Here is a 26,302-nt window from a genome sequence, read left to right on the forward strand (position 1 = left end):
TGTCATTCAATAGTATTTCGTAACGCATACTCGAGAAAGATGGCATATGTTTAATGGCAAACAATAATTTCATAGATTTGTTGTTGAGTGATGGGGGATTGTGGGCGCAAGAACAGTGAATTACCAAATATGAGATTTATTCAAACGCGTACGCTACCTATTAAATCAGTTGTCATTGTCGAAACCTGGATTCATTTCGCTCTGTAGAGCGTCGGCCTATTTCAGGTGCCATTGATTTCGGCCAATTTGGCGCCACTGTGATTCAGATATACGCAGTGAAATATGGCGAATGTAGTTGGGTCAATTTCAAGGTATATCATATTTGAATAATGTACGCGACATATATTTTTTTTTTTTTCGGTCAGATCAAATGCTGACTCTAAATAAAGTATTGTATTTTTTTGGTTTCTACCTTAATCATAGGTTGCCGTGAACAAACATTTCCAAGTGCGGCGAGTTTAGTAGTATAGAGGAATGGACGAGGCCAGACAGGCCTGTTTCATCTGCCACCCCATCAGCTGGTACATTTCCATCTTGTCTTCTATGGCTGATTACTAAGGAAACTTCCCGTTTTATTTACAGCATACGAAGCTGGTTTCCTTATTCCTACTGTATAATCTGTGCATCAATCCTTATTAAATCCGAGTCTACATTTGCCTTGCGCACCGTTTTAGCTGAGCTGTTTTAGCATGAGCACTAGGTTTTGGCCTAAATAAAAATCCCTACCTGCTGTGAGTACAAAGTCGACCAAGTAATTCGTAGAAAACATCATACTTACATAAATATATTCCGAAAGTACTTGGTATCAACCAGCTTTATCACGGGCGCCACAATACTGTGCTTACTATACTGACAGTGGTATATCACTCTATGAAAAAAAGTTCAGTGACACTTTTCTATAAATCTATATTTCTTTTCCTTATCAGTTTTCAAATTGCGGAAGTGTAGAGTAGCCAGGGTATTTCTGAAATGCGACTCGTATGAATTCAGATACGCAATGAATCGTCTTAGATTAGAAATTCCTGCTGAGTCCCGAATTCTACGCGTTAAAGGTTGATAGCTGACAGGTCCTAATACCTAAATTTCTAGTTACGTTTACTATCAGCTTGCTGTCGTTTATTTAGATGGCGGCGAATTTTGAACGAGCTCAATGTACGCATTGTTACCACACGGGTATTCGTCGGTTGCAGTTACCCTACTTCATCTAGTCTGTTGTTCGTTCGCAGTTATATAAGTCCATTCTAATCTGAGCCTGAACTAAATCTATAAAATTGATCAAGGATTTATTAATCATACTTTATTAATTTGTTTTTATAATGATTAATAGTGATTTTTATGATCGTTTTTTGCCACTTCGTCGATTGGCGCTGCGAACAATTGCGATAATTTATATAGAACGCTATGTTTAGTTTTAACCTTGCGAATGACGTTTCCGGCCCGCTACGCTAACAATTAGGTACAAGAGCGTATAAAAGAAGAAAAGTTAGATTTCAAATAAGTTTATCGAAAGTTTTGTATCAATACCAAGGAACAACTCCTTGTTTCTTTCGGGATTTTATAGTGAATGTTAATTTCGATGTCACATCAACGGAACGGTTACCACACTATGTTTTTGACCTGGCTTGAAACATTTATTTTAGGTAAGGGAAGACGTTCTGCACTTTTGCTCAGCTCGTTGAAATTAATCGGTTGGCAACAAAACATACTCCTCCTAGAGGGAAGAGCATACGTCAAGTATTACACTTGAAATGCTATTTTCGCTTTAGAAGGCTAAGTGGCAGTATCGGAACATAGCATTTCTATTCAGCTCAACAAGAGGCTGCGGTTGGCGCTAAAAAATACCCGCTTCACATAGACCTCCATGTAACTAGCTCTCTGTCGGTCAGCAGTTTTTCATATTATCTATACATTAGTTTATATTAGCTTCTGCATAGATAATATAAAATATGAGGAACCTTATAGCTGAACTTCTAGGAGAGTAAGAAAGGTCCCAGTAGGAGCGACATGATCAGGGTACTAGAGACTTAACCTGCGCTACATCTAGACGATAGTTTGACCGTATATTTATCGATTATAGGCATTTCTATAGTTGCGATCTTCTGTAAAACGAGTGTTCTTCGTTCGTACCAGCTATCCCAGTATGCTAACACTTTCTGCTCATTCTGTTAACCTATGAGCGGCATTTATCTCGTGGTGACTATCCTGCTCAATATATGCGTTGGAACTGTCTAACAGAATTGTTGCTACGCTGCAACTGTCTCATCAGCTTGTTTTATGATTCTTGATAGATGAATACTTTTACAAACGTCCTTCTGAAACTTCGTCATATTAATGAAGCTATCCTATGACAACTTTCCGGTTAGAGTGATTATCTTCGTTCAGCAGTGGTTGCTTATTTGATTCCAGCTTCCTATCCGATTGCCCTAGTAAACTTTTAACTTTATGCAATTACTTCATAAATCTCACTGTTTGGATAAATAAGAATTACGTCAGTTTCAAAATTGTCAATATAAAATTACATAAATTTTATTCAACATCTAACCATGCTAACTTGGCTCATTCAGACCCGCGCCTTTCTATTATTTTCCTCTTTTCAATTGAAAAAGTGTTATAGTCTACATGCTTTTATCCTGCTTTCCATCCTAATCAACCCTGCCATCTGAAAGAAGTATTCGTCTAATCCAGGATGGTTTGATCAACCGCTGTACAATTTGATTGTTCCAGCATCACCTCCCTTTTTTAGGGAAAACTGTTTTTTTAAGAAAACATTCGCACAACTACAACAGGTGAACTGATATGGTCAAGTGTTACATTGCGGCGCAAAGTACTACGTTGCAACTGAATCAGAAGAATACACAAAAAGTCGAAAATTACCCTTTAATTTCAACCTTTCCACCATCTTCAAAAACCTGAGGAGACAACTTTGTAATAAAAACTCTCGACCGTTACCAAGTAAGCGATCCATGATATTTATCCAACCTGCTCCATCTTGTGCATAGACATTTTCCGGGAGGGCACTCCAACAATCCATAAGGAATCTGTGCTCTCTGAGAACTAATTTTCGGTGGAAGATACCCGCAGGATTAAGAGCCATAGTACTACGTATAGAAGAACTAGATGAACCTGCGGGCTTCGCTGCGCGTCTTTTTTTACCATTTTTTTAATGTAATTTATTGATGTTACACATAGGACAACGTAAGCTATAGGCCAATCATCAGCCGACCGGATTCATATGGCGTTACATCTAGCCCTAACTTTTCAAATGTCATTTATTAATTTAGATTGATTTGTTCGGAAAACCGTACAAAATCTAGCATTTAATCTCATCCTGACCGATACAACTAATCGGATTTGTAGCCCTTTTCAGGCAGTATTTGAGAGATAGATGTGACATTTTTATCCGGCTTGTCGACATATATCGACGAGTAGCAAAAAATCGTGTTAATAGAAAGCACCATACTACAGTTTCACTATTCGAACAGCACGTTCCGAAAATTGAGAATTCAAATAAGAATATACACAACACTTCGATTCAGCTTATTAAGAGCTCTCGGTTGGTGTCAAGAAGCACCTTTCTACATAGACCTACACATAAATCATTTTCACTCCAATGTAACATAAACGAAGTAGTTACCACATGAAATTTTTGCTCTCTTCATGGCGAAACATCCATTTTTACAGCTTGTCGAAATCCATCGGTTGACCTTAGGAAAAGCAGTCAAGGAGAGATATGCTACAAAAGAAAAGCAAATGTGTTCGAATACATTTTTGAAAAATTTACAACGACGTCTGTCTGTCAGCTGCTTCAATCTCTTGGTAGACACTGACTAAAAATCCGTTAAAAAATACCTATTTCCGCATCTTTCCTTTTTATTGCAAAGTACGCATTTCGGGTATATGAATATGCATACAGTTTTTACCTGGCTTGTCTGTGTCCATTAACTGGTTCTAAAAAACCTGCCACAAAATAATTTCCTTTGATGGTTGCATTATGGAATACAGTTATGATCCTAGTTTTTTTCGTTTAACTACTACCATTGAGAGCAAAAATTCTGTATGCGTGACCTGGAGTAAGTCGAGTGTAATACTGCACTTATCTAGAAAAATGACGCCATACTGATATGCGCTAGGAACTCTCCAGGAATCGTCTAAAATATTATGTCGATGGGCCTTATATCAACGGAAAGGCCATTACGTTCGAACAAAGTGGGAATGCCAAGAACACTCTGCCCTGATTTTTTGCGAAAAGCACAATGCTAATCTTCAACGTTAGTGAAGTTTGTCGACGCCATTCTAGACAGGTGCAGAAATTGAGTGCAGCTGCACACGTGAAGACCTTTTAGATAGCTTGAAGCACCATATTATACGATTTGCGAGTGAAGATATGTCCTTGACCTCTCTTTTTCCCTGCCACTGTGCAATGTATTTTTTCTATCAAACTTGACATGTTGAGCAGAGATCCAAAATTCCAGTGTATTCGAAAAGATCCTTGACGCTACGCAGTTTTTTCTGGATGTTTAAATGTCTCTCTATTTAATCAACGATTTCTTTCTTTATTTAATCGCACCTGCCGTGTGATATATATATTGTGCTTGAATTACTGACCTTTTTTAGGTTCCTCAGCCAGAGGTTTAGTCGTTCAAACGATCGCGCCAACGGCAGGATGTTTAAAAAATCGACATTTCGGAACGGAAAACTCCTAGGATTTTCGAGATATGTAACATACTAATTACTAATATCTTACTGTCGTTTTAATACTGTAAAATTTTTGTGGTATTGAATTTACTCTTGTCACTTTTTGACGCCCTTTTAGGAGCGCTATGAAGAGAGCTGCAGTAAAGGTTCGCACCTATCACACAATTTCCTGTAATCAGGTGACGTGTAACGTGTACGTCAATGGAGTACACGTTGCAAATCTATGCTTACTGCCTAGCACATAGTTGATTCTCTATCTGCTCAGTGACTGTCCGCCTGCTGATCAATCATCTAATATCCACTAGTCTTCAAGGATCTGAGACCTCGTTTTTCTCATAGGGATTATTAGCTCTAGCGACTTATTGATGAAGTCTGTTAATTTTAATGAAATTAATAGAATTCACGGGGCCAACAAGTTAGGCTTATTAAATTATGTTTATGTAGCTTAAACGTTCCGTCGATGCCGTACAAACTAGATCACTCTACAGGACAACGAACTTGAAACACTATGTTCTAGCACCGTAGTGCTATATATAACGCAAGCAATTATACACAACCCAGCGTACAAATTAATAATACATATAAATTTATTCAGTCTTCAAAGAGAAATCACATAAATGTATGATTCGAGCTTACATTAGAGCAGGCTACAGTTGAGGTATTACACACTCATTCAGCGAAGACATTTGTAAACTTAAACATCGCGGTAAAATGCTATCCCGGTACGCACGTTCTCTTTTTATCTGTTTGATTGTAACAACTGGGCCTTATTTTAACATTATATTCCCATAATATAACATTATTATCAAGGTACTCGATAGCAGTGGAATTCTCTGGTTCTTATTTTCTGCCCACATTTTCCAATGAAGTAGATGGCTCCTTAATGCGTTCTCTACCGATCACATTTGGATCGCAATTAACTTTAGAGAAGGGCGATTTTCCGGTCCTCTGTTTGTATTTGTGAATATGTGCTTTGCCTACAACAAGAAAAACGCAAAAACAGAGTTAAAAAATGTACTTGTACTAAAAATCGTGATATATCTTAGGGTACTTTTGAGGTTAGTACGCTCGAACGTAAAAAATAAACTGGAATGTATTACAACAAGATCAATCTACTTTTTTCTCTCCTATCTAATACGTGCAATCAAACGCACGTCTGGGTATTAACTTGAAGATATTAATGAATTGGTAATAAGTTCAAATGTAATTTTCTGAATTCTAATAATAATAATAATAATTCTAATTCGAATACAGTTAAGCATGTACATACATGTACAAAAGCATATTTTATAGCATACGTCGCGTACTATCTTAGTACATATTATATATTAACAGTAAATAATAACAAATGAGTAATCTAGTAAGTGTTGTTCTGTTTAAAAAAGAGTTTTTATGGATATCAACGAGTCTGGACAGTTTTTTGTTCTTAGTATTCAATGTTTAAGAGTGCCACTACTGGGTGGATCATTAATATGGGGCGGTTTTTTTGTCACAATAACAAAACAAATCCGTAATTATTCATACCAGCTATTGTATTTTGCATTGATGAGCTCTGCTTCATTCCTGCCTCTAACAGCGATCATATCTTAACCAGTTCGGGTTAATGCGCGTCTCGATGCTGTAATTATATATAATAATTTATTTAATAACACAAACAATCATAGTGGCACCGCTGAGTCTCCCACATGTCAGTTAATTACGTCCCAAAAATGCTACATCCTAACTTTATACATTTAAGGCTATATTAAAATTCCAACACGTTTTATGCAAAATGTTATTGCTAACAGTTATCTTTACGCACAACTACGCATTTTCAGAACATAAGTTATTCAAATAGTCCTTCTTCAATTCGTAAACACCTTTTAGGTCATTAACGTGTGTTAAGTACGTATAAATGCACAGACGTATCGTTGTAACAATGCAGATTCTGGGGCTGGTTCAAAGTGCGTTCCGTTACATTTCAAAAAAAAATTTCAAAATAGCCAAAAAGTTAATTCGACGGATGTTTCAGGGTCGCATGTAAACGGCTAGCAAGTCAGACGGCTGATTTCAGCCAAGCACAAAGTTCCTAAGCGCGGCAGGGATTTATCCAGTGCGAAAAACCTGGACGATCGCTAAAATCATCACAACGACACACAATTTCCTGCCGTGACGAATTTGTGGTTTTGTTTGAGAGAAATACCTGCATACGTCAGGAAATTTATAACAGTGGACGAGTAGATGCCTCCTGTCTTGAACAGATCACCAAACTTTGCCCCCTATCAAATGGACCGCCCTGTATCTGAACGTCCTTGCTTCGATATGCTCAGACTAGTAAAGAAATGCTCATAAAGGTTACAAAGAATGTGATACGTCTAATACTGCTAATATAATAGTGACTGACTGAGTGACCAAAACAACACTTCCGCAAGGGTAAAGTCCAGTTTCAGTATCAATACACCAACACCTCGCAGGAGAATTTGCAGTTCTTAACACGTTAATTGCAATGCTTTTAATCTTCTAATAGGAAAAACAGCCAGATTGTGTTTAGGACGTCTACATTACCGTGCTACGCGTCAGATTCCGACCCTTGCGTGTCCTGTGTATAAGAATGATGATTACGTTTGTAACAACCAGCGCCAAAAGGATGCAAAACACGATTCCCATGACGACCACTGGAACCATCCTTCTTTGTAGTCCTCTCCCGCTTATAACGCTTACATCGATATTGAGACTAGCCAGTTCGGGGTCACGACAAATATCCTGGTAGAAAATTTATTTATTAGTCAGTTCTGATGAAAACACGCTTCCCTCTTTGTGACAAAGGCCGATTGATTGCGTTATCTATTTGAATGTTTAAACGTAAATGTTATCCTATAAACGTTTTTACTTGGCGTGAGGTGCAGCTCTGAAGACTGCAGTAACTTTACTGACGTTAGTAAACGACGTCAGAGTCAGGTGAATTAAATTGTCTATAGAGGGTTCGCTTCCGTGCTGAGGCTCAATGCATTGCCAAATAATTTAACCTTTTCATACCTGTTTATCACCCTATAATTATACGTTTGATTACTGTGAACGATATTACTCTCCTCTGCACCACGACCTATGTCATGCAGAAAATATATTGGCACTGAGAGATTTCAGACTTAGTAAAATCCGCTGGACGTTTGCGCATGTTTATATCCTATAAGAGACTGGCACAGCCTATATGGATTGAGTTAAGTCTCCGTTGAGACGAGTTCCAAAGAGAGATACGTAAGGCGAAAAGTTACGCAGGCCGTGTACAATTTTGTTAAGACCTGTATACCGTTGATGTTAAAGAGTTAATGCTCACCTCTTTGATGATCTGTTCGAGAACTGCATTCAATATTCTAGATTTTGGCACGACAACAAACGAATCTGTAAGAAGAAGGTATTTGACGTTATTCAAAGATAGGTTCTATAACGTAAGAAACACCCAATAGCATTTTATGCTAGTAAAGTCTAGCTTTCACTGGTAGAAACAAATAATAATGGTATGTTTTTTTGAGTATTATTGCTCATTTCATTTTAATATTAACCATTTCTAGTAAATTTTCAGAACCAACTTGTTGTCCACAACGATTTGGATACGTAATGACCGCAAGTCGTTAACATTGTTGAACTTATTCACTCGAATCGAAGGGTCCCTTTCTAATCGTGAAATCTAATACAAGATAAAAAAAAAAAAAAGCTCGCCTAGGAAATTATACATTCTGATAAAAGGAGAGCCAGATTTAAAGAAGTGGATTCACAATTAGCAGAGAAATGTAAGGGTAACGCGCGGAAAAGTTTGAAATTTGCAAAAAATAGTTTTCAAGTTAAAGAAAGCGGACGAAAAGTACGCAACCAGCACATACTCCAAAAAACAAATACGCATCATTGTCTTTATTTTCGAAGATGATGACATCTCCGAAGAGTTTATTTAAGCACAGTGCCCTATATGCTCTGACTGTTCGCCGCCGCTACTGTTAATAAATTCTCGTTGTAACTTTGCTATCTTATTGGATGTTAGTGTAGGCCAACACCTCAGAAGATTTGTAACTACTTCATGGTAAGAGAGTTAAGCGTTGCCTAAACGGCAGAGGAGGGTCGTATCCAGCCGAAAAAATTGACCTAGCAAAAGGGCCTTAATCCCTTATAAAGCTTAGCACAGATTGAGGTAAGCATAGAAAAGAAGATTACCTTCTTGCTGTCTATACGACTAACTCGTTACGGAGTATTACGTGTTGTTGTGATGTGCTATACTGTGTGTATATATGTGTCCATTGGCCATGGAAATGACATCTATGCTTGTGTCAAAGGATTGAATAGACCTTACGTTAGGTCGTAGCCAAATGGCATATAACTTGATGGAGAGTTGATTTATATATATATACAGCTATGAAGTGTCTCGCATAATTGCTAGACCATATATAAACTGATTTACCTTAACGAGCACTGTCCAAAAAAGTGAGCTTTTTTTTTAGAATCTAGTGTCATCGACAAAATGAATCATAGATAGACGAAGCGCGTTAGTGGCGTGATAATAATGAAAATTATTTACTTTTCTTTCAAAAAATTCCGTGAACAGACTAGATAAAAAAAAAAGTGGAAATTGAGGCTGGAAACCTCGAACATCTACGAAACTACCTCTATATATATATATATATATATATATATATATATATATATATATATAGCGTTTTGATAACATAGTTTTGATATTTTAGGGACATTAAGCGATTTCATTGATTACTAATATGCTCATTTTCGCCTTGGCTTTATATGTAAAGCCATCACCCTCTTAAGTAAAATTTTACCCTATTCTAGCCCCTCGAGGCTTGTAAGTGTAATTTGCTTTAATTTAAAATTATCGTTTGATCTCTTTAATGTTAATGCTATATCGCAAAGCCAAATATTCAGAGGCTGATGCCGCCGTTGTTCATATGTACAGTGTCTGGTGGGACCACTTTTGTCCATCGATGCCAACCTTGTTCTTCCACCACGTATTATGTCAGGGAATTCATTCCAGACTGACATTTCTTCTTCATAACAATGGTCAACGTAATAGAATTAGATTGATCTCATATTTTGAAATTTCGCTATTTTCGTGATATTTTGTGATACGTTTCATTTTCTGAACTCTTTGAAATCTGAAATTGTCCACTCGGATATGGTAATTCGGGTTTTTAGCTGGCCGGCTGTATTTAACCATAGAAGATCAGAAAATCTAAGTACCACACGAATATAGGTCCTACCCTGGAATTACAGCGACGGAGACAGCAAAGGTTCTACTAATAGAAAACTGTGAGTCCTTGGCTTAAAAAATTCCTGGGAAATTCTGAACTGAGAAACCCACGTTCGGTGTATATAAAAATAATCTATTTCTTCATTTCAGTTAAATAAAAAGAACCGGATAAATGGGTGCCAGATGATTTGAGCGAGGACCAAAAACAGAGACGCGTACTCCTCTTTACTCTCCGGTAGTCTAATGCAGATGTTATCCACTACAGCTTCGTAGGTCCTGATCCGTCGACTACTAATAACTGGAGGTAACGAAAAAATCTTAGTAGCCGAGATCAGTGATCAGAGATAAACCATTCAATTGTTCGACAACGCTTGACCTCACGCAGGAAGAATTATTATGGCAAAAGTTCAAAAGTTGTAGTTGGAAGTTTCCTGTTGTCGAATATACTCGCCAGAAACTGTTCCCACAGATTACCTTTCAAAATCTCCACAATTTTTTTCATAGGAAAATGATTCAAATCCCAACGTGATGTCGAAATTGCATTTCGAAACTTAATAGATTCTCGTACTCTAGATTTCTACAACGGCAAAATTTGCAACTTACTGTCCGAATATCACAAGGTCATAGATGCATAATTTAATTGAACACAAATGAACGAATCTATGAAAAAGTTTGAAACTTTCGAATTGACAATGTGTAACAGTTCGCCCTGAATGGCCTAAGAAGACAGAAGACAGGCCTAGACCAAGTCTAAGGTAACTGTGTGCGCGCTGAGTTTTGTAAAGTTTGAAAAAAACGAATATTGGTATAGATGACGTAGTAGTCGCTTTTTGTCTCGCCTATTTTTAAATTTCGGTGTTTTTAAGCGCTTAAGGGAAGACACTTCTTATTTTAATGAGGTACATAGCCTTGAGTTCAACAAAAGTGACTGTAATTAAGATTTCACTATAAAGATATGATCTATTTTTGTGGAGCATGGAACTGGTGTTAATAACACAATTTAAAAATGATCTTAGCTTGCAAAAAATTAAGCACATTGATTTTAGGATACCTTCATGTTGTTTCGCAGCTATAAGCTCTATGCTGAGAGAAGTACGTTCTGAAAAAATAGAAAAACCGTCAAGTTAGTTAACACAGCTTAATAAAACGGCGCCATATTAACTGACGTCTAATAACTTTATTCACTTAATTGTATTACTATCATTCCACTTCTGCATGATCACTGCGAATGCTCTTCCATTTGCTAACGCACAACTTATTTAAGATAAGTTTCAATCATTTTAAAGAGTCCCGGCATTTATCTATAACGGTATGTCGATGCTGTTACTGAATGTCTACTCGGTTCCTGCTTCAGTATGGTATTACTTTATTGGGAAATGTTATTGAACGATGACACTCGAATAATTGCAAGGCAGACTTGTGGAAGTTAAGCCTGGGAGCCAGTGTCTCATTGCTAGTCTTTAAGTGAATATGTTGAACTTTCTGTATGGAATACCTCGCATCGGGATTGCATTGGGAGAACCAAGATATACATCGTTTTCGTTGACGTGAGCTTTTGTCAGTTCCTGATTTATCTGAAATATTTCTGTTTACTCAAATTCCACATTAATTATCAGTAATAGACCCAGGCTCTTTGCGCTGAAGGCAGTCTTGTACGATAAGAGACGCTCTGGACTGCGATCAACGGTTCGTTGTAACCTACCTAATCGGCTCAAATGCAGAGCACAGAATAGTTAGGGCAAGCATAGCCCGGATTGAAATAGATTTTTTACGACTAAGTTAAAATCAGATAATGTCTACCACGTCTCTTGATGTCCATCAGCAGTAACGTAAAATATTACCTGTCAGATGTTTGCTCCACCTAAATTACATTGCAAAAGTTTCTCCCTTGAGGGAAACATTGAGAACGTAGAGTAATGGAATACTGACAAACACTCTTTCTAGTCTTTGTGGCAGCTAGTTTACTATAAATAGCAATTTAAATAGACCGGGTTGCCTTACCCTTATTTGGCTCGCCCCTGACGAAACTCCAATTAGAAGACGCCGATTTATCATGTTCAATTATGAATATTTGTACGCCATCGCTGTTCGCCGAAGACACTGATACCTTACTTAGTTGTAGAATTCGTTCACTCTCGTTATTATATCCGTTCGCGCTTCTCTTGTGAACGCTGTTGGTTATATTTGTAGCAGGTAAAGCGCTATTTGTTGACCTTATTTTCGTGTCGGTATCTGATGTTCCGGTTTCTGCGGTGCTATTTGTTGGCCTTATTTTCGTGTCGGTATCTGATATTCCGGTTTCTGCGGTGCTATTTGTTGACCTTATTTTCGTGTCGGTATCTGATGTTCCGGTTTCTGCGGTGCTATTTGTTGGCCTTATTTTCGTGTCGGTATCTGATATTCCGGTTTCTGCGGTGCTATTTGTTGACCTTATTTTCGTGTCGGTATCTGATGTTCCGGTTTCTGCGGTGCTATTTGTTGGCCTTATTTTCGTGTCGGTATCTGATATTCCGGTTTCTGCGGTGCTATTTGTTGGCCTTATTTTCGTGTCGGTATCTGATGTTCCGGTTTCTGCGGTGCTATTTGTTGGCCTTATTTTCGTGTCGGTATCTGATATTCCGGTTTCTGCGGTGCTATTTGTTGGCCTTATTTTCGTGTCGGTATCTGATATTCCGGTTTCTGCGGTGCTATTTGTTGGCCTTATTTTCTGTCGGTACCTGATGTCCCGGTTTCTTTGGTGCTAGTTGTTGGTTTTGTATTGGTGTCGGTACCTGACGTCCCGGTTTCTGCGGTGCTAATTGTTGGTTTTGTATTCGTGTCGGTACTTGACGTCCCGGTTTCTCTGGTGCTAGTTGTTAGTCTTGTATTCGTGTTGGTACCTGACGTCCCGGTTTCTGCGGTGCTAATTGTTGGTTTTGTATTCGTGTTGGTATCTGACGTCCCGGTTTCTGCGGTGCTAATTGTTGGTTTTGTATTCGTGTTGGTATCTGACGTCCCGGTTTCTGCGGTGCTAATTGTTGGTTTTGTATTCGTGTGGTACCTGACGTCCCGGTTTCTGCGGTGCTAATTGTTGGTTTTGTATTCGTGTTGGTATCTGACGTCCCGGTTTCTGGTGCTAGTTGTTGGTCTTGTATTCGTGTCGGTACCTGACGTCCCGGTTTCTGCGGTCTAATTGTTGGTTTTGTATTCCTGTTGGTATCTGACGTCCCGGTTTCTGCGGTGCTAGTTGTTGGTCTTGCGTTACCGTCAATATCTATCGTCCCGGTTTCTGCGGTGCTAGTTGTTGGTCTTGTGTTATCGTCAATATCTATCATCCCGGTTTCTGCGGTGTTTGTATTCTTTGAATGGAGGGCTTTCCTCGCAGACTTGATGATAAGATCCGTGAGCCGACTAAATATTTCATCCGTTAAATTAATTTTTTCCTGAAAAAAATAAGAGAGCAATCAAAAATAGTTTTTTTTTTTTTTTTTTTAATATAAACATTGAAACAAAGTAAAGTAAAAAAGACCGGCAGGAATATTCGTTATAGTTAAAACAGTTTGCAATATTTGCATGGAAATATAAAGATTTTTACCTATAAGATAAATAAAAAACTTGGAAAATGAAATGCTTGGTGCGTGATATGTTCGCTGGTGTCATTCATGAAAATATTTCAACCTCTTCGCGTCCCTAGCTAGTTCTGCGTGCTATCTTATCCGTAGTACTATTCTTTTAAACGTCTTCATAGCTTATATATGTACACGCCTGCGCATGTCAATTATTATGAAAACCTTCATATTGCAGTCACTTTTTTTGTTTTTAATCAGAAAATAAGGTTTGCCGTATTCAGGAACTATGAACAATATTGAACCTGCTTTCGGTTATGACCTTTATTTACACTATTTATTGGACTCTCTACATTATATATTCCTTTATTCAAAAAGGAGTAAGATGATACAAATTGAGTGGCCTTGTTCAGGCATACTGCAGACCATGTGTCTCACAAAAGGTTATTTACAGTCCGTTATCGCCACTTCAGGTAACTGAATTAAAAAGCCATTTCGAAAATTGTTCCTCGATCTGTTGAAAACTCTTTGAGTGTATAATTTTAAAAGAGAGTATTACAAAAGCTCGACTCAACTCCCATACCCTGAACTGTCAAAAATGGCACTAACGAAAGATACATTTAATAGACCTAGGTTAAAGTAAATATACAAGCAAAATAAGTTTATTTGCGCATAATTAAAGATATATATTTTCACTTGTCTTACAGTACGAACAGACTGCGAGGGCCACGTTTACAATATGGTTTTGAAATTTCCTGTGTCATTTCATTTGCCTATCGAATGTATTAAAAAGTACCCTGTTAGTATTAACAAAAGGTTGTTCGTATCCTTGATAGCATAATTTCGTTCGTTTTTATGCTTGTTTGCATATAACTATGGTGTGCAAATAGCTGAACAACTGGCATTATTCTCAAGAAAATTAGTGTTATATAGGGTGGTTTCTGAGCCCGTATTTGAAGAAAAAAAGGAATTTTAATAAAATATTTTGCACATTCTAAAGGTGTTATTCTTTCCAATCGCTCAACCTAATTACTATTTACCGCAATTACAGCTTTAATTCGGGATTTAAAACAGCCATTTTGAAAATACACTTTATTTTATCCGCAAATATTCTACCTAATTTGCTTTAATTTTTCAAATGTTTCATCTATTTTATTATTTACTATTTCGATTTTTCATCTATAATAATATATTTTATTTAATATTAACCGTACGTGTTTCAATTTTAGTTTTTGTATTGAAGATCCAAATGTAAAGCTTTGGTAATCCAGTGTTTGAGCACTTTAAATCTAATCCCTATTGCGGTTTGCCTAAAAAAAAAACTTTGTCGAGTGTTTCAGAACTTCTATGAAAACTAGCCATAACGTGACATTTCGTTTTGGGAAAAAGATTTCACTGGCCTAATTTGTTCTTAACCTTTTCGAACTTTCATATTTGTCAGCATGAAGCCTCGTGGGGCAGTCATGATATTGAACCTGAACTGAAGAATAGACCATATTAATAGTGGAGCACGTTCACTGCCCCCCAAGAAACACGTAGAACATAGAGCACAAAGTAATGTTCTATAAGTTCCTTTTGTAACATTTGCCGATATTTCAAGATCTAAAGACTTTGATCCTGTTACATTTTTCGAATCAAAATGGACGTAGCTTTCAGAATATGTGTGTTGCGCTACAACGAAATTCACAGAAGGCGATTGCAACTGTAAAGTCACTTTGACGATAGTTCTTTTTCATATGAGTGGTACGAGTCTAAATATAATATCCACTAGAAGATAAAGGTAGTCCGAGGCTGAGCTTTAATGGTGTGATCGTCGATAAGGTTTATAGCCAAAAACCTTATATTCGCTTATAATAAATTATAACATTTCCGTAACAATTCCCGTAGAGGATTCCTAATCTCTTCTTTCTTTGCAAAATCAGCTTGTTTTATTAACGAGTTTTCACGAGCGAAGATTGCCTCTCCGTAGAAATCCGTAAAAAGATCAGAGACCAAAACTTCTCTATAGGTATATCGTTTGGGTGCATAGGTTACTGGCAATCGATAATGTGTCGGGTTGTAATATTAGGGGATAGTCTCGGATATGATCTTGATAAAATGACGAGGCATATCTGAGCAATGTTTGTAGGGGCAATAGATTTAAGTAGTCTTCGAATATTTGTAAATAAATAGAGTTTCATTTGATGCAGGAATTCGTTGCCAATCGATTGTAACCGAAGGGACAGCTTGTCCGATATCTTGCACATGATACGTCCATCGAACTTCAGGGGCAATCTTGGCGACAGTCGCATGTAGACAGAGTTCCATTTATTATCCTTCAACTTTTTAAAACTAATTTCTTCAATAGCTACCTAACAGTTGCGCTTTTTTCAAAATGAGGCATATAATGTTTTGTCATTTTGTGAGAAATATTTGCTTGTGCCTCATTCCCTAAAATACCTTTTGACCTGCAATATTAAATAGAGCGTATTTTGCATCATTTGATGCTAACAAATCTATAGCTAAGGAGAAAAAGGGATTCTCAGCATCCTTTATACAACCAACATTTGTTTTTTGCATAGAAATCCCTCCCTGGAAATTTTGTATTTTTTTCAAATCTCCAGCACACCATATACGTTTTGACGAATGAAATTAAAGTTAAAATGAAAAGTACCGTTTTTAGCTCCACCTTGATCACCTCGGCGCGTTCGGCTGTATTAAGGGAATCGTATAGTACATAACATTTTTCATTGTCGCTGTGCTCGTTTACACACTTCGTTATCCATTTGAAGGAAGGATCTGCAAGGAGAAGTAGAATCAGTAATAAGGATTTCATTCCGAATACAGATGTGTATTTGTGTTCATTTTAGCCGGTTCTGCACGAATTAACTGACCCTTTCAAAAGGTTAACTGACGGTACGCATCTCGGTTTAACTCATGGAAAAATACCCCATACGTTTTAAGATATTCTGTGTTTAAAGTTAACCCTGGCCAAAAACTCGATATATCCGCAAGAGATACTATTGGGGTATATTGGATTATTTGTGCAGAAGGCGTCCAATTAAGATAAAAGTTCATGTTACCTAGATACAAATTTCATGTTGTAAAGTGTGCAAACACGTCTTCCTAAAACTGAAGAACTACAACTACCTAAAATTGGCTAGCTTGTTATACGTATGTATTGTTAGATTTATTCAACCCCTTCCGGTGCGCTTTAACAAAATATTGAAGGAGGAGGCAAATTTTTGAATACCAAGAAACAGAAAGAGTAAAATCCTCTTGTCTCAATGACCGAAGCCTCGGTACCCAATCTTGACAATGACACTGAGGGTTAACTTAGTTTCAGCTGGATATCAAACCCGGAATCTTATCCTGTCTTACTTTGTCGATCACACCAATCAAAAGCTTGTCGACACCAACTCAGGACTTCCTAAAAACAGGCCAAAACTGAACCCGTTTACGGAGGTTAGATAATACGATTTCTTCGTCTACTCCTTTATGTGCCTGCTTAATTTTCCCTTCTACAGGCACATTCCACGGCAGCGTCCTTAAAATTTGAAAAACGAGAAGCTGTGAAGCACCACTAGCGCTTGAGAATCAGCCAAAAAAATGTTGCCGCTTGATTCTATTTTACATTGAGAGAGATGCGTTTTTGTCAAAAGAAAATGGACTTACTGGTTTTTAGAGCGAGTAAACTGAGATCCACGTCGTCCGCAAAAGCCACGGTGGCGATAACTACTGCTGCTACGAGAAGCCGCTGCATGGCTTAGGCAGTATAGTTGTTCAAATATGGTTTTATAAGCTTTAGTACTGAACTATGTAAACCACGTTACGCTAGCTCCATGCACCAGAAATATAATTCACTGCGCTTTTGGTCTACGCTCTGCAACGACTGTCTGACGGACTCTTTGTCGGTCCATAGTTCCTCGGCAAAAATAAGCCTATCGCCTTTTGTTCGACTTTGACCTTTAACGCTAAATAGCGAAATTGCTATACACACACACACACACGCGCTCACAAACTTTTAAGGTGTAACATGTACGTACTTTGAATCACGCCTCTCCCTTCCCAATGTTCATAACCGTAGCAATCCGGACTATTTTAGGTTTGTTTTTTACTTATTTTCTTAGAATGTATAATTAATTTCCCTTCATCATCATTTTTTTTTAAAATAAAATCAGGTTTAGATAATTTTACTCAATTATTCTTTTACAAAACATATAGTTCATATAAGAACTGGCCAAGTAAAACGTTAATAGACACTCCGTCATGAAAACAGTTATGGTTTTATACACCTGTTAAATTCTGTGACACCATGCGTAAGGTAATCTATTTTTGCCACACCTTTTCTTCGCCATTATATGAAAAATTCAGTTAGCCTTATGAGAATCTTGGGAAATAATTGGACATCAATAATCACAATGCCATACTAACGACTGAATCGATCTCAAAAGCGTTCTTTCTAATTTACGAAGCCTCTGGCATAAGTATATGTTAGCACGCTAAAACGTATCATATTGGGCTATCGACTACATTGGCCGCAGCTAATATTTACGCTGACGACGAAGTACTGTATCGTTATACACCTATTTCACCTGGTGGACTAAAAGGATGACCCAAGTTGATGGCGTCCTACGAAGTGGGTGCAATGGACCGTGGAACTATGTATATTTTTATATTAATGTCGTTAACTAAACTTTCGTTGTTCTTTGTTTTTTTTTTTTTTTTTATATATTTTTAACAGTTTTCGCGGATTTCCATGTAAGTTACTTCTGATTGTAGCACACTGAAATACCTTCATTGGTTTCACTATATAAATGTTCTTCGTCCAATACTGCCATCAAGCAATCCTTTGTCTCTTGAAGCATATGAAAATCAAAATATTAATAGAGTACACCATGATTGATGAATGATTGATACACCACGAATATTGATGTGGATTGTATTGCTTTCTTCGAGTGTCCTTAAATAAATAGAGAAGCCGAATCCCTTACTAATATTGGTAGCAAGTAATCCAACCGGAACAGCATATACCTTCGTAACAAAAAGCCGCCTTCTGCGTGCCAATCATGTAAAAAGCCGTAACAAAGCAAATACAACTCTATGGGTTGTCATTATTGCATAAAACCCTTTCTGGCCATCAAGGTTTATCGTTGGCACCTTTGTTCGACATCATTTACCACCCATTGATGTTAGCAATGATTTTCTCAAGTCTCCCCACATGCAGCCTATTCGTCACTTAGAAAGTACATCGTTAATACCACGTATTATTAAACGTATTAAATTACGAATGATTAAAACAAAAAAAAAAGCATTTAAAAGTTATTCTATAAAGTTACAATAAGAACGAAGTAGTCGCTCATGGCTGTTTGTAACGTTTGTTTATGCTCGTCTTAATATTGCTCATTGCGTTTAGCGAACAGGTATTGCTGATTAGGTAACAAAGAGAGCTACTTTTACTACGTACGTCCATGTTGTTGACATTTAGCTTATAAGAAGAAATAGGACGAAATTAATTCACAATGTTAGAACATCAATATGGTAAGTCCATTCAACTCAGGATAAGTTAGCTACGCCATATAAAGGGACTTCTCAAAAATATTCGTCAAGCCTTTTTAATAATGCCTAAAAATGAGCGTTGTTAAGGCGAACGTCCGATGATTGAGCAATAGATATTTTGCGCACGGTAAGTGTGTGTTACATACATAGTAATGTATGTAGACATGTATGTAAATGACTCCAATGACAATTGATCTTATATAATCGTGTGCTAACTTTCAATCAAGGGCATGTTACGCAACTTTGATGCTATTACTCATCATCATAATTGGAATCCAATTTTCTAAGGCGCATATACTAGTTGAATATAGAATAATATAATAGTAGAACTTAAAAACGAAATTAATGAAAAACTCGTTGCAAACATTCATATTTAATTTTAATGTACATACAGTGTAATTTGGCGCCTGTAAACAACGTTTTAATCCTATATCACGTGGAAATTCGGAATATTCTGTTAATTATACTGGCACTCCAGTTTCGCGCCATCGTTTAGTCAATATCATTATTATTAATTTCATTTCTTAATTTCACTAATTTCCTCTAGATATCAGTTTTTGCCATTTTCTGTGCTAGATTTCCATTTAGGTATTAGTCGCAATGAAATAAAAAATTGTTCGCAAAAATTGCAGGGTTGCACATTGGGACAACGGGGATAAGTTCTATTACTTTGCTCGAGTAGTATCAGGCGTTAGTTTTTTAGTTGACAAAATGCTCAGAATTAGAATGGGAAACAAGTATTAGATTATCATATTAAAAAGTCTAAACACACCTTCGCATTGGCTTACAAGCGTCGAAGAAATCTCGAGATGGTAAAATTTATTTTTTGCCAGTATCTTGTTTGTAGAAAAAGATACCGTCTAACAACATTGCTTAGAATTGAAACAAATAAACAAAGTATTTATAAAAAGTCTGTAATGCATTGTTTCGTCCATGAGTCATTTGTATGAATCTGTTAAAGTGGGACGTATGCATCTGGGCCTATGATATTTTTTTGTAATGACATTGATTTAAGATAGCAGATGAGAACTATTAGCCTAACATTCAAACTAATGGTACCACTATTACGACTTATAGTCATAAATCAGTCAACTACACACTTCCTCAATATAATGTCACGCCCAAGAACTGGCTTTATCATGATCGTACCACGTAGATTTTCCCCTAAATTTATACTAATATATCACTCAATTATTAAGTTTCTCAGGCTGGAAAAAATATTGCAACACGTTTACAGTTACAAAGAGCGTACGTTAATAGGCGGGAAAGATCGATTTACAGTTGGCGGACCCTTACCCAAGCTAATACTAAGCATTTTTTCCTAACTTTGAGGCGAGCTTCTTCTTCTTCTGATGATCGATCGGTTAGCATCTTTCTCTAGATCCTTCCCTCGGTACCCTCTTACTTTCTCTGCTCAAGAAGGATATTCGTGTGCAATAAACTGACTATCGATATTCTTTTGCCTGTATAAAGAAGTTGCATTGGGGAGGCATCGATTTATCAGATAAGTTATTAGCTAACAATTAAGTTTGTTGTTTCTATTTAGCTTGTTTTTGACCGCAATATAATGCGCGAAAAATATTTATTATAACATATTATTAACTTATTAATACTAATAATAATAAATCAACTTATCATCAATATTTCGAATTCATTGATTATTATTTATTAATATACTGCGATCTAATATTGTAATGACAACAATGTTGTTCATAAAGTTAGTAAATAGTACAGAAGCACAAGCTGCAGGTAAATTTAGATCCACTGGAGAATTATTGACGAAAACTATTAAAATTGAATACTTTATTACTATATCACCGATTTATTTCACTTACTGAGCGTAATTACGAAATCTCATGCTAGGCCTTTATAAGGTAGACCATCTGGCATTACTAACAGCTCACTCCGCTTATTTTATTTGGATTTTCTAAATTGGGTTTCGAATGTACTGACTATTAGCAGAAGGTAGAACTAGGCTAAAATATAAGACGACAGATCTATTTGTGGGTCTTCAGACTGATAAAATAAATGTTAGTTGTCTGTCAAGCATTTTCAACGTTAGGACTGTTGCAATCCCCTGGTCCAGGAACTCTCGTACCCTTACTTTCTGATTATTACCTTACGACATTTTATGTTACCTGACGGAAGTGGACTGGCTTAATTTTTTCGCTGGCTGGCAAGAGCGAGCAGTTCGCTTCACAGGTTCTAACTCTATGCCTACATAACGGTAGACGTTGCCAAAACCGTTCGCCATATCGGCTTCTTCAACCTTCCAATTGGCACGCACTAGAAGCTTTTTCAAAACCATTTGAAATTTCCTTGGAATAGATTTCCATTTTAGTGCCATATAAGGGAAATATAAGATGTCACATTCAGGTTTTCACTAGTTTCAGGCCGAAGTATCCATTTTACATAGAGAAACATGCCTTGGATTTTATTCAACTCGTCAAATTTATCGAGTGGTAGCTAATAGCTCTCTCCCTATGAAGAACACTGTTCAATTCCCAGTCTTCAAACGGCTTTTTTTCCTTGAAAATTCCTATCTAGATATAGGAACATGTTTATATTTAGTTCGCCAAGGGTTTTCGACTGATACCGATGAAGAGGAAATACAGAAAGAATGTTAAAAAAAAAACAAAGTAAAACAGGTAAAATATTGAGAGTATGGCATAAGATCCAACAGTTCTTGTGTATCCAAAATCTTTTTTTTTTTTTTAGATCACCTTATAAATATTTGACTGCCATATTCTTCCAACCCACTGCATTCCAGTTTGCATCAGTCCCTATATATATATATATATGATATTCCCAACAAAAACCCAAAAAAAAAACCTAAAGAAGATGATTTCAAAGACCGATTCTATTGGACATACATGACCAGCTACGTGTTCATTTGCTCTACATCTAGCTAAAAGTAAATTATGGCCCAATTGCAGACAGACCTCTATAGTTATTTAGTTGCAATTCATTTAATATTAAATAGTACCGTCGTTCCGTTCTCTTGCAGTCAATCCAGTTCCAGTAATTTCTTCGCTGACTTAGTCAACCTGTCAGCGACATTTTTCCGGCTATAGCTTTCCCATCCCACCCATCCCGCTCTCATGGTAGGATATTCGATTCTATCATTTGATTCATTCTGTATCCAAGCGCCAACATGAGTTATTGCTCTATTCCGGATTCGAATTTTTACAAACCCAACAGTTCTCCTGAAACCCTATTACATCAATTCTGTTCTTTCGTTGCAACTCTCCTGTTTAAGTGACTAAGTGTTTAAGTGGATCAGTGACTACGTTAATTTAGTGCAGCCATTAGCCGTATTTATTCAGTTGTCCCATTTTAATTCATATTACCACCAAGAAAAGGTGATCATCGAATAAAATAGTATAGACCATATCTCATTCAAATCTAATCAGCTATTCTGCTAATTAAGTGAATTAGCATGAAGCCCCCATACAAGAAAAAGAAACTGTATTCTAGAGAAAATATTCACACAGCTGAAAAAATAAACTCAACAAATTTATATTTTATCAGTGATAGAAACATTTAGAAAAATGTCAGTATTTTGCGAGTAAATTGCAAAAACGCGAAGCATCAACAGGTTTTCTTTAAATTTAATGTTAAAACGCTTTGTAGAGCTGGAATAGAACAAATATAAAATAATATAATAAAAATCGTTAAGAAGTTTTAACGGTTGTCGAGCAGATCGCGGGATACGGTTAGATTACCCAAATTAACATAATGTTTTATCAAATGGAAGAAACAAACCTTCCTGGGGAAAGGTATTCGCAATCATTTGATACACAGTTCTATTCAGGATGCATAGAAAAAAAAGTCAGTTCAATTAGATCACTTGGAGGGTTCGATTTAGGAAAGGCAAGTTTTGGTCTATGGGACTTATCGTTCGGTGGCCGACAGGCCAACAACGCTATCTAAACAGTAATCTCTTGCAACAGCAATAACCAATAACAGCAAATGGATTGCAAACTTAGTGACTATATAACGATTATTGACCGATGGTGGTTGGAAACGTACAACCAGAAATAATGGTCACATACCAGTCCATAGGTTTCACCTGATGCCGTGACACACATGACACCATGGGCCGACGACTACAGGAAGTCGCGAAGGACTAACAAAAAAAAAGTAAGGTTTCAGGAAATTTTGTTTTTTTACACATATAATATAGTATTATATCTCTAAGGAATACTGTTTTTACTGGAGATCAATATATGACATTGATTTATGAGAAGGAAGCAAAATGGTCCTGGCTTCGGGATAAATCTGTTCCTAGCACAACGTGTTTTATGAAATAATTCTCTACAGAAACTTGCCATTCTAAGTAAATAGTCGAGTTCACTCGAAACGAACAGCGGGAAATACGTCACATCATCGACGCGAAACTTCTAACACATCGCAGACTATTCATCTTCATATCTATGTAGTTTATCATTTTTTTTCATCAAAAAATTCATTCATCATCATCGCCGTCTTATATATTACATTATTACGCAAATGGTACATATACGTTTACCTATTTTATATCTCGCAAACATTCAGAAACCGAGCAATTATAATAACAGTTGTTGCATATGGCAAAGTTTGACGGCATGTACTAGAGGTTTTTGTCTAGTTTTTGTTCTTTCTGCTTTCGAAACACATGGTAGTATAAGGCTATTACAAAGGCTACCGCATACTCGGTGGACTTCGATGTTGAATAATTTTTATATTTTGAGCCCTTTCCAGACGACATTTAGTTCCTTAATACTTCACTCTTGTAGAAGCTCATCAGTGAAAACCAGCTAAGTCGATTGCAGCAGACATGATTTCAGACGGAGAAACATTTTTAGTCTAGAAAATCGATGCTCAGTAGTAAATTCTTTGTATTCTGAAGGCTATAACATAGAAGAAATTCATCGAAGTGTGATGACAATATTAGACAAAAAAGCCTCAAGCTAGAGCTTTACATTAATAGTGCAGACGTTTCAAGAACAGAGATTGGAGCACAGAGCCAGCAAGGAGGTAGCCGGATATCAGGGCCCAAAGAGCAAGAACGCATCACTGCAATCGAACAGGCTTTTTACGAAAGCAGAGCTTGAGGTCTAAGAGATCCGTCGCACAAAACTGGCATTTTTACGTCCATTGGACATTTTAATGTCTAATTCCAAGTGGAAAGGTGCTAGGCAAAAGAATAGCGGCGCCCTACAGAAAAAGTCCCAATTTAATGGCAGTATCGAATAGTTTCGGACGTAAGGTGACGATACAACCGGCAGTAGACGTTAGCGACATCTGGTACCGTAAGATACTCGTCGACAATAAAACCGTGTTTTCGAGTTCCTTAAGAGAGTCAAACTCTTGGCATAGTAATCGAATGCACAGTCTGATAACTCGATGACAGCGCCAAATCTGACCGTAGATGAAAGACGGTGTAAGGTCAACGAATGCGCCGTGCAGAACTAGTGTATTTGATCGCCCTGTGTGATAATTTTACAGCCCTTACGAAGCCCTTGATGATACGCCGACATCTAATTACAAATAAATCATCAACCGAAACCCTAGAAAATGGCCTAATAACACATGACGAATCATACGGCGGGAGATTTCTCGCAAGAAAATTTACTCAAAAAAAGTTTTCTTTTTTTTTTTTTTATATATACAAGATTATGCTCTGAATCGAACCATTATATAAAATTGTAAAATACAAAATGAAAATTTATTGAATGACTACGCACAATACCATCATATTTACAGTTGGTCGGTATCCTATCGTTGGATTGGTTTTTAATTGGGAATACACGAAGCTTCATAGGCTATTCGCGATGGAGACGCTCTGCTGATTAGGGGATTCTATCGACTTATGCACTCCGATTATTTAACCAAATATTCTTTGACGTCTTCCACAGTAACAACACAACATGATCGATGTTTTGATGCTATGGGACGCCTGTATTCTGAAAGGGTAGTTATTTCCAAAGTTTGCTTAAAATTTGCTCTTTATAGTTGCTCTTATTCTTCTCTGGAACCATGCGATATAATCTATGAACCATATAGCTTTATGAGGCATATCTATTGATAAAAAATTATATAGATTTTGTTCTCACCAACTAAACTTTTGCCCAAAATCTAAATTATAAAAGTATTAGAAGGGGGCAGTTACAGCGAATGCATCGATGCTTAAAAAAAACTGTTTGACTGCATCTAAATACGACACCCTACAATGCTACAATACAATACAAACTACAATGCGAATCTTTAGCCCTTCCGGAAAGGGACGATTCTACAAATCGCAGACCATCTGGAAGCGCTAGAAACAGTAGCATGTGCAGATATCCTAGTACTGATCGTCAAGGTCCAGACAGAAGATGACCTTAGCATAGAGCAAACGACGCCCCCAAACGGAAAACCAGTGAATAGAAGGACACCATTTTAGCTCAGTTGCCTAGAAAACAAAGGCACTGCGTCTCGCCGCTCGAAGGAGGGTCAGAAGAGTCAACCTCAATCTAGAAGTCCCAATCGGTATACGAAGGAAAGCAAGATATCTTGGAGTGACACTGTAGACTGTGAGAGGAAACAGGTCGAACAAGTAGTCGCGTAGGCGGAAAAATGGCCCTTAACTTTTCTCGACTTCTGTATAGAGTGGGAGCTCCTCACTTCCGTAGCGGAGCCTATAGCGCTCTACACCGCATTCATATGGACAAATATGCTGCTAAAGACAGGGCTTAACTGCAATGCTCTGTTAAATGCTCAAAGCATAGCAGCGATACACGTAGTAAGATCGTATAGTACTGGTTCGACTAAAGATTTGTTAGTTCTAGCCAGAATGATCTTATAGGACTTACTTGTTGGTGAAAGACCGGAACACCTTTTAAATGACGACATGGCCCCCGCAACCATAGGAACAGGTAACAACGTCGAGGCGCAGCTGCTAAGGCCAGCAGCGAAAATGAGATGTGGGGTAGGTGGACTCGACATCTCATTCCAGATGTTGAAGGATGGACCAACGAGGCATGCGCAAAGTATATGTACCACTCAGGTCTTGCCAGGCTATAGACGGTTTCAGACATGCACGGCGAAAATCCGCAAGGCTTGGGTTAAAGATTTGCGTGCTTTATATGTCAAAGGAGACCGATGGAGTGGAACATGCCGTGATTTATTGCCAAACACTAAACGGAGCGAGAAATAAGCCGGCATATTGAAACATTATAGCTAAGATAAACGTAAAGGAAATGGTAGAAATAATGACCGAAAATAAAAAGAATTAGAAGAAGATTACGGCCCTCCTTATCGACATCGTGCCTAC

At 37.3% G+C, this 26,302-nt stretch overlaps 3 protein-coding genes across 5 annotated transcripts in view; 1 reads left to right on the forward strand and 2 right to left on the reverse strand.

Moving 5' to 3' along the window:
- sona (sol narae metalloprotease) overlaps nt 1-1,082 on the reverse strand; it is a 247,384-nt gene extending 246,302 nt beyond the window's left edge. For both annotated transcript variants that reach the window (XM_086987901.1, XM_086987900.1), the window contains exon 1: nt 779-1,082. The gene's annotated coding sequence lies outside the window, so the exon portion shown is untranslated. The remainder of the gene's footprint in view (nt 1-778) is intronic.
- Nucleotides 1-26,302, forward strand: part of Tmx3 (Thioredoxin-related transmembrane protein 3) — a 43,480-nt gene that overhangs the window by 2,027 nt on the left and 15,151 nt on the right. Inside the window, exon 2 of one of the 2 annotated variants that reach the window (XM_086987906.1) lies at nt 10,073-10,226. The exons of the other annotated variant lie outside the window; for it this stretch is intronic. The gene's annotated coding sequence lies outside the window, so the exon portion shown is untranslated. The remainder of the gene's footprint in view (nt 1-10,072; nt 10,227-26,302) is intronic. 2 annotated transcript variants of the gene reach the window in all.
- Nucleotides 5,259-17,379, reverse strand: LOC111250251 (uncharacterized). Its single transcript, XM_086986506.1, has 10 exons — nt 17,122-17,379; nt 16,121-16,245; nt 12,802-13,344; nt 11,924-12,662; nt 11,418-11,507; nt 10,974-11,021; nt 8,009-8,073; nt 7,240-7,437; nt 6,220-6,313; nt 5,259-5,672 (listed from the first exon to the last, which is right to left on the reverse strand). Exons 1-9 carry the CDS (start codon nt 17,207-17,209, stop codon nt 6,296-6,298), a joined length of 1,914 nt encoding a protein of 637 aa, XP_086842632.1. The 5' UTR covers nt 17,210-17,379; the 3' UTR covers nt 5,259-5,672; nt 6,220-6,295.

This window comes from Varroa destructor, unplaced genomic scaffold (genome assembly GCF_002443255.2).
Source record: "Varroa destructor unplaced genomic scaffold, Vdes_3.0 BEIS01000004.1, whole genome shotgun sequence".
Classification (NCBI taxonomy): Eukaryota; Metazoa; Arthropoda; class Arachnida; order Mesostigmata; family Varroidae; genus Varroa; species Varroa destructor.

Bases quoted from the DNA above. Each gene is read 5' to 3' on its own strand.
- LOC111250251 (XM_086986506.1), bottom strand. From the start codon at position 17,209: ATGCAGCGGCTTCTCGTAGCAGCAGTAGTTATCGCCACCGTGGCTTTT. The intron at 13,345-16,120 runs GTACTTTTCATT...TATTTTTTTCAG, and splicing joins TCAAGGTGGAGCTAAAAACG to GAAAAAATTAATTTAACGGA. The intron at 12,663-12,801 runs GTACCAACACGA...ACCAACAACTAG, and splicing joins CGCAGAAACCGGGACGTCAG to CACCAAAGAAACCGGGACAT.